Consider the following 8,691-nt stretch of genomic DNA (forward strand, 5'->3'; position numbering starts at 1 on the left):
CCTAGTTCGCTACTACTGGTCTCGTAGTACTCTACGAGATCAGAGTAGATCCCCATTGTCTACTTAGGTAGATAAGGCACTCACGAGAAGGCCTTTCCGAACACTATTGTATACTCTAGCTAGGTTCTACTGAATAGAAGTTAGAAGAATAAAGTAGTTCCGAATACACCATCGCCGCGTTCGCTTCAATAAAACTTTGTCTTTTTACTAGTCCGCAATAAAGTGTTTTTGTGAAACCAGCAAATTGGACTTTTTAGTGACCATATCACGCGAGCGAGTTAGTGACCCCAATCCGGAGAATAACCTGCATGCAAATCGAAGTCTGGACCACGACCAAACCCGGAATCGCCCTTATGTGCGCGAACATAAAGTTGGTCCTTGGAAGCCGGATCGTGTCGTGTTCCAGTTAACCACGTGTTTCGGATTGATCCGAGACATCTGCAGTTCTATTGTTCGGGAACAAAGGAGGAATACGGCGCCAAATTCCAGGGCGTTGGTTGATCGCCGAGTTGCTGAGCGGGTCGCCATCGCTTTTCCAATCTACCGTTTGGAATTTGCGCCATCTTGCATGCTAGGAGATAATTGGTCGTGAAATCACATGTGGCAATCGGAACCTGATTATTAGACGGTGGACCAATATTCGGAAAGTGTCAGGAATTGTGCATGGTAAACGGTCTGTGGCTTTCATTGCATGCTGATTGCCGCCAGATATGCGTGGGTGATGAAATGGGTAAGATTCAATAAAGAAATGCATGCGAATTGATCTTCATTTCTTTTGACAACAAATTTGATATTTTACATGATCCCTGTGGTACCGAGAGAATTGCATTGTTGGTCTTGAATTTTGCTGTTTTTTCTCAATGAGTCGTTAATTAATTGGTTGGAATCTCTACTGATTTATGAAATTTGGATGATTTGTCAACTGTCAAGTCGCGACGGGATAATCGTTGAGATGAATCGGTCGGAATAGATGGAGAAAAACAGTGAAATCTAAAGTGCAATGCAACAAAATCTGAAAAGTGAAAATCCTATAAAGTGCAGTGAATGAAAACGAACTTTTGGTCCACAGTTGCAAACAACTTTATATTTGCCTTGAAGTGGTGATAGTGCGAGAAAGACGTTGTTTAGTTACAAAATTGATCAGATTGGGAAGTTAATTTAGACATGAGTCTTCGTGAACTTTCTGTGAAAGAGCGCCGTGCGCGCAGATCTTTGAACACTCTGTCACAGTTTGTGAAAAACTTTACGAGTAGTGATCAGGACCAAATTGAAGTTCGTTTGCAACTGTTGGAAAGTGCTTACGAAGAATTTGTAGATGTGCGATTAAAAATTGTGCTGTTACTGGAGGATCAGAACGGGCCGGAAGAAGGCGAAGATGAAGAAGCAGGATCGGAGTTTCAAAGTGCAGCTGAAAAAAGACAGGAACAAAATGACATCGTTTTCGCCCAGGCAGAGGAGCAGTATTGTCGGTCGAAAAGTGCACTCATGAGCTTCCTACGTGCAGATGGTAACCACAAGCAGCCGCAAGCATCTTCGTCAGCCATGGTGGGCCCTGAATCCCGGGTTAAGCTTCCTGAAATCCGCCTGCCTACGTTCACAGGAAGATTGGGTGACTGGATCCCTTTCCGTGATGCCTTTCAAAGCCTAATACACAAAAGCGAGAAACTTTCCAGCATGGATAAGTTTACTTATTTAAGATCTTCACTTTCAGGCGAGGCTTTACAAGAAGTTGGGTCGATTGATCTTTCCGGCGATAATTACGAGATCGCCTGGAAGGTGCTTGAGGATCGTTATCAGAACAATAAATTGATCGTCAAAGCTCACCTGGATGCTCTTTTTGAAGTCGATCGCATGAAAAAAGAGAGTTTTGAATGCTTAAACCAGATGATTTCCGAATTTGAAAAGCACCTTCAAATGCTGACGAAGATAGGGGAAAAAGTCGTCGGGTGGAGCACGATTCTTGTCCACATGATATGCTCCAGACTGGATTCCGCAACTTTGAAGCTGTGGGAGACTTACCACAGTTCAAAGGAAGTCCCCACTTACGAAAACTTGATCCACTTTTTGAAAAACCATTGTGCAGTATTGCAATCAATTAGCTCATCCTCTTCTACCCAACCGGAGACTAAGAAACAACGCTTTGGCGCAAACCATGCTGTTACCTCCGGTCGATGCAGGTTTTGTTCAGAAAGTTTTCATTCCGTTTTTCTGTGCAAAAAGTTCCAGAAGATGAACATTCCCCAGAGGTTCGAAGCGGTCAAGAGAAATGGGCTTTGCATGAATTGCTTCTCCAGTGGTCATCTTGCAAGGAATTGTACCCGTGGATCCTGTCGTCATTGCGGAAGAAGGCACCATACGCTGCTGCATCCTGCAAAAGAAGCTAACAGTGCCAAACCGAAACCCTCCGATCCACCGACTTCGACAAATCGTTATCATCATGAAAATCGTCCAACGTTTTCGCAGTCAAATCAACAAACAGCCATAAATCCACCAACAACAACCAACACATCTACCGAATCCAACCAACCAATAGCCACAGTTTCATCAGCATTCCCAGTTGTCAAAGATAATTCGCATAACCCACACCCACTGCATGCCACAGACCCTAACACACCATCCTTTACCATTGCACTTCCTCTATACACATCACATCAGATTCTCTTGTCAACCGCCCTGGTTCGAGTTTTCGATACCACCGGCCACAGCGTGCTAGCTAGAGCATTATTAGATTCCTGCTCTCAGAATTGTTTCGTTACGTCGCGTCTGATTCGCAAACTTCGCCTACAAGAGTATTCTGATAATTTGAACCTTTTTGGAATTGGTGGATCTGGATGCAGTTCCAAGAAAGCCGTCAGAGCATGCATCGGTCCACGCATGCCCCATATTTCGGAATTCAACGAGGAAATATATTTCAACGTTTTGCCAAGTCTTACGATTAAATTACCGTCGCAGAGTTTCGCCGTTGAAAAATGGCAGGTACCGGAGCATCTGGTTCTGGCAGATCCTTCGTTCTACCAAAAAGCAGAGATTGACATGTTGATCGGGGCCGAATATTTCCTAGACCTCCTCCAACCCGGTCAGCACAAAATCAGCGAGAACGGTCCCACAATGCAGAACACAGTTTTTGGGTGGATAATTTCCGGTCGAGCCCAAGAATCCCGAGTTCCCGTTTCCGACCAATCGGTGCAGCTGTGTTCCATGTCAGATATACACGAGCAGGTTGCACGATTTTGGGAATTAGAGTCTTGTCAAATTAAGAGCACCAATTCCGTCGAAGAGTCTTTATGTGAAGAAATGTTTTCGCAAACGACTACTCGAGACGCGACCGGAAGGTTTGTCGTCTCCCTACCTAAGAAAGATTTCGTTCTGATTCGTCTCGGAGATTCCAAGCGTTTGGCTGAAAAGCGTTTTTATGGCTTGGAAAAACGATTTTCCCACCATCCTGATTTGAAGCAGGCCTACTTCGAATTCATCCAGGAGTACCAGGATATGGGCCACATGAAGCTGGTTGAAGATTGTCCAGATGAGCTGCGTTATTTTTTGCCCCATCACGCAGTCATCAAGCCCGAAAGCACAACGACGAAGCTGAGGGTTGTCTTTGATGCTTCGTGTCCCACAACGTCCGGTGTTTCCCTCAACGATGGTCTACTGGTTGGGCCCATAGTGCAAGACGATCTGCTCTCGATCGTTACCCGGTTCCGATTGCACCAATATGCTATAGTGGCAGATATAGCTAAAATGTACCGGATGATAAAGCTAGCGGAAGCAGATCAACGTTATCAGTGCATTCTTTGGAGGGACTCGCCGTCAGAACCGCTACGAATCTATAAGCTAACGACCGTTACGTACGGCACAGCAAGTGCCCCGTTCTTAGCTACTCGATGCCTTCTGAAGCTGGCAGAAGATGGACAGCATAGTCACCCACTAGCCTCTAGGATCGTGAAAAAGGATTTTTATATGGACGATGCGTTAACTGGAGTGGATACCCCAGAAGAAGGGAAACGAGCGGTGAGAGAGCTAAGCGATCTTTTAAGTTCTGTTGGATTTGTGTTACGTAAATTCAACTCGAATTGTGAAGAAATATTGGCCGAGATTCCAGCTGTACTACGAAGTAGTGGAAGTACACTAGAGCTGGATTCCTCTTCCACCGTAACCACCCTTGGCTTGGTTTGGGAGCCTAGCACGGATCTATTCCATTTTCGCCCGCCTAAGTGGAGTTCCGCGTCGATAATCACCAAAAGAATTGTGCTATCGGATGCCTCAAAACTGTTTGATCCTCTTGGACTGGTAGGTCCTGTCATCGTGCAAGCCAAGATCTTCATCCAATCACTTTGGCAGATCCAGGGCGGCTGGGATGAGCCCTTGATGGAATGCATGCAGAACTTCTGGGTAGAATACCGTAGAAACTTTTCGTCACTCGATAATTTTTCGATTCCACGTTGGGTGGGATTCGCTCGAATTTGTGAGGCACAACTACACGGATTTTGTGACGCCTCGGAGAAGGCGTACGGAGGATGCCTGTATCTACGTTGCATCCACGAAGATGGTTCCGCCTCGGTGCTATTATTGTTATCCAAGTCCAGAGTCGCTCCGATTGAAGATCTCAAAAGGAAAAAACGAAAGCAGTCCATTCCCAGGCTTGAACTGTCGTCTGCACTCTTGTTGAGTCATTTGTACGAGAAATTTTGCAAAGCAACGTCCATTGACGTTCAGAGTTTTTTTTGGACTGATTCCACTATCGTGAAGTGTTGGTTGGCATCCGTTCCATCTCACTGGCAAGCCTTTGTGGCAAACCGGGTCTCCGAAATCCAGCATTTGACGAAAAAGGGAAGCTGGCATCATGTTCCTGGTTCTGAAAACCCGGCTGACATCATTTCCCGTGGAATGACCCCCGTTCAACTCCAATATCAGCCGCTTTGGTTTGAAGGGCCACTTTGGTTGAAGCAAACCCGTGACACTTGGCCTGAGGTGAATGAAATGACACCAGAACAGTTCGATAAAACTACGTTAGAAGAAAAGGTATCAGTATCGTTGCCCGTTCAAAGCGTTGAACCGAATGAATTGTTTTCTTTGAAGTCTAAGTTCTCGCAGTTAGTGCGCTTAGTATCCTGGTTTCAACGTTTCCGCCACAACTCTCAAAAGAAAAACCGAACATCTCGAAAGACGGGCAATCTTTCCTTCGAAGAGCTCAATGATGCTAAGAAAATTCTGGTCAGAGTGGCTCAAAGCGAATGCTTTAGCCAAGAAATTAAAGATTTGGACAAATCAAAAGAAGTCAGATCTTCATCGCGGATTTGCAGACTAAATCCACATCTCGTAGACGGTATACTTTTGGTCGGCGGCAGGTGAGCGAATGCCCCTGTGTCTGAAAATCGTAAGCATCCAGTAATTCTGGACCACCACCATCCGCTTTCTGCCATGATTGTCCAACACTATCACGATTCCCTCTACCACGCTGGGCAGCAGCTGCTTATCGCCAGTGTTCGCGGGAAATTCTGGATAACCAGCCTTCGCGGTTTGGCACGGAAAACTATCCATAGTTGCATCCCATGCTTCAGAGCAAAACCGAAGATTCTCGAGCAGCTTATGGCAGATCTACCACCAGTACGCGTCAATCCAGCACCTCTATTTCTGAAAGTGGGAGTAGATTACTGCGGCCCATTTGCGCTGACTTATCCCCATCGTCGTGGTTCTCCGATTAAGTGCTTCGTATCCATTTTCGTGTGCCTAGTTACCAAGGCAGTCCACTTGGAGCTAGTCGCTGACCTCAGTACCGGAAGTTTTTTGGGAGCCTTGAAGAGATTTGTTGGCAGACGAGGAAAACCGAATCTCATCATGTGCGACAATGGGAGGAACTTTGTCGGGGCTAGTCGAGAGATTGCGGATCTTCAACGGCTGTTCCGAAGCCAGCAGTTCCAAGATTGTGTGACGACGCAAGCTCACCAAGAAGACATCAACTTCCAATTCATCCCTGCCCGGTCACCAAATTTCGGGGGACTGTGGGAAGCGGCGGTGAAATCCTTCAAAAGCGCTTTCAAAAGAACGATTGGATCCAGAATTCTGCGATACGACGAAATGACGACGGTTTTGGCTCAAACGGAAGCAGTTTTGAATTCACGCCCTCTTACCCCATTGAGCGATGATCCTGACGATTTCGAGGCCCTCACTCCTGGGCATTTCTTAACACAACGTCCGCTTATTGCTCTTGAAGAACCAGATCTGGAGGATACCTCAGACAACCGTCTGAGCATGTGGCAGAAGTCGACGAAGTATACCCAGTTAGTTTGGAAGAAATGGTCCAAACTATACCTCTCAGATCTCCAAACCAGAACCAAATGGACCAGAAAAAGGGACAACATCTCCAGAGGTACGATGGTGCTGATAGTCAACGAGCAAATACCGCCATTGCGATGGCCATTGGGACGAGTAACCGACGTTTTCCGAGGTCCTGATGGAAATATCCGAGTCGTAAATGTGCGAACGAAAGGCGGCATCTACGGAAGAGCGATCTCCAAGATATGTGTTCTTCCAATGCCGAACAACCCTCCAAACGCCGATGGGGAGAATTAATTCTCCTCCAACGAAGGTGCTGGAGCACCTGCGGGAGTCGAATGGCTCCCGCAGTCCAGTTAAGTATTTTTTTTATAATGATATTCGAAAAAACTCAGAAAATGTTTCGTCCTCCAGTTGTCGTCCACCCGGACCCGCAGGGTCGGGTCCATCCGCCGAAGAAGTTGCCAAGAGAACACCGTTATCCACACCGAACACTACACACCTGGTTCAAGCATGAGGGCTCAACTTTCGGGGAAATGCATGGTCGATATGTGGTGTCCTGTGAATCGTTTGGTTTCCTTTTTGAATTTATGCAGATCAAGTTTGATAATCACGCACGCTGTTCGGGGGACTGATCAACCTCCAAGCAACATGCAATGTTCTTGTACCATCGCCAGAGTACGGTTTTTATCAGGTCAAACCATCAGCAATCGAAGACGGTAGAGCTCACCGTTACCTCTCCAGCCAACATCCAAGCGAAGTCTTCACAGCGACATCACCTCGACATCTTCACGACACCAGCATCACTTCACCAATCTCAGAGCCATCGAGCGTCGTCACAGCAGCAGGGGAGGAAGCGGAGGCCTTTGGGCCTCCGTTCCAGGCAAGTCGCTTAAATGTTAATCATTTCCTATTAAAAAGCTCCCTATGATTTCATGTGGCGATTGATGAGGCGTCCGCCGTTCCCGGAAGTGGTCCCACCGATGGTCGTAACACCCCAGAGCCCGAAGGAGGTCGGAATCCGAGGCAGTCCGAGTCCAGGTCCAGAAGGTCGTCAGGGTTCAAGCCAGTCCGAGTCCGGAACCAGAAGAAGGTCCAAAGAATCCAATCCACACAGCATCGAAAGGTCCGTTCGGTGTCCCAAGCAGATAACCATATTGTAGCAGAAGACGGTGCCCACCACTGACGAAGTAGCAGCATCACAACAGTCATATACAGTCCACATCGAGGTCCTGTCTAGCCAGCAATCCAGCGTGGCACCCCAGGTCCGTTCCAGCATCGAAGCAACGAGGAGGCGAAAATGCAACGGTTGCAGTTTCAAAAATGCATCTATGCATCTATTGTGAAAATGTGAAATTGAAGAAGTTTAAGCTAATTAATGTAGAACACAGATATAGAATTATTAGAACATAGCAGAATCCAAAATCGATTATCTAGCTAGGAGGTAAAACCTAATTCAAGAATTTTGTACATATTTTTGAAATCAGATAGATTCCAAGGCGGCCGGCGTATGTTAAAGCCAAATTATTCTAGCCACCCTAGTTCGCTACTACTGGTCTCGTAGTACTCTACGAGATCAGAGTAGATCCCCATTGTCTACTTAGGTAGATAAGGCACTCACGAGAAGGCCTTTCCGAACACTATTGTATACTCTAGCTAGGTTCTACTGAATAGAAGTTAGAAGAATAAAGTAGTTCCGAATACACCATCGCCGCGTTCGCTTCAATAAAACTTTGTCTTTTTACTAGTCCGCAATAAAGTGTTTTTGTGAAACCAGCAAATTGGACTTTTTAGTGACCATATCACGCGAGCGAGTTAGTGACCCCAATCCGGAGAATAACCTGCATGCAAATCGAAGTCTGGACCACGACCAAACCCGGAATCGCCCTTATGTGCGCGAACAGTCATTTTTGTCATTTTTGCCATTTTTGTCATTTTTGTCATTTTTGTCATTTTTGTCATTTTTGTCATTTTTGTCATTTTTGTCATTTTTGTCATTTTTGTCATTTTTGTCATTTTTGTCATTTTTGTCATTTTTGTCATTTTTGTCATTTTTGTCATTTTTGTCATTTTTGTCATTTTTGTCATTTTTGTCATTTTTGTCATTTTTGTCATTTTTGTCATTTTTGTCATTTTTGTCATTTTTGTCATTTTTGTCATTTTTGTCATTTTTGTCATTTTTGTCATTTTTGTCATTTTTGTCATTTTTGTCATTTTTGTCATTTTTGTCATTTTTGTCATTTTTGTCATTTTTGTCATTTTTGTCATTTTTGTCATTTTTGTCATTTTTGTCATTTTTGTCATTTTTGTCATTTTTGTCATTTTTGTCATTTTTGTCATTTTTGTCATTTTTGTCATTTTAAAATATTCATTCAATTGCCGTATTCCACGTATGTTACATTTCATTACTTTACATTC

At 45.0% G+C, this 8,691-nt stretch overlaps 1 protein-coding gene across 1 annotated transcript; it reads left to right on the top strand.

The window, feature by feature from the left end:
* Positions 1-1,164: 1,164 nt before the first annotated feature.
* Positions 1,165-5,349, top strand: LOC129738230 (uncharacterized). The gene has a single exon (XM_055729420.1). It carries the CDS (start codon positions 1,165-1,167, stop codon positions 5,347-5,349), a length of 4,185 nt encoding a protein of 1,394 aa, XP_055585395.1.
* Positions 5,350-8,691: the final 3,342 nt, after the last annotated feature.

This window comes from Uranotaenia lowii, chromosome 1 (assembly GCF_029784155.1).
Source record: "Uranotaenia lowii strain MFRU-FL chromosome 1, ASM2978415v1, whole genome shotgun sequence".
Lineage (NCBI taxonomy): Eukaryota > Metazoa > Arthropoda > Insecta > Diptera > Culicidae > Uranotaenia > Uranotaenia lowii.

What these genes read in the sequence shown, in the direction of transcription:
- LOC129738230 (XM_055729420.1), top strand. Translation starts at nt 1,165, where the DNA reads ATGAGTCTTCGTGAACTTTCTGTGAAAGAGCGCCGTGCGCGCAGATCT.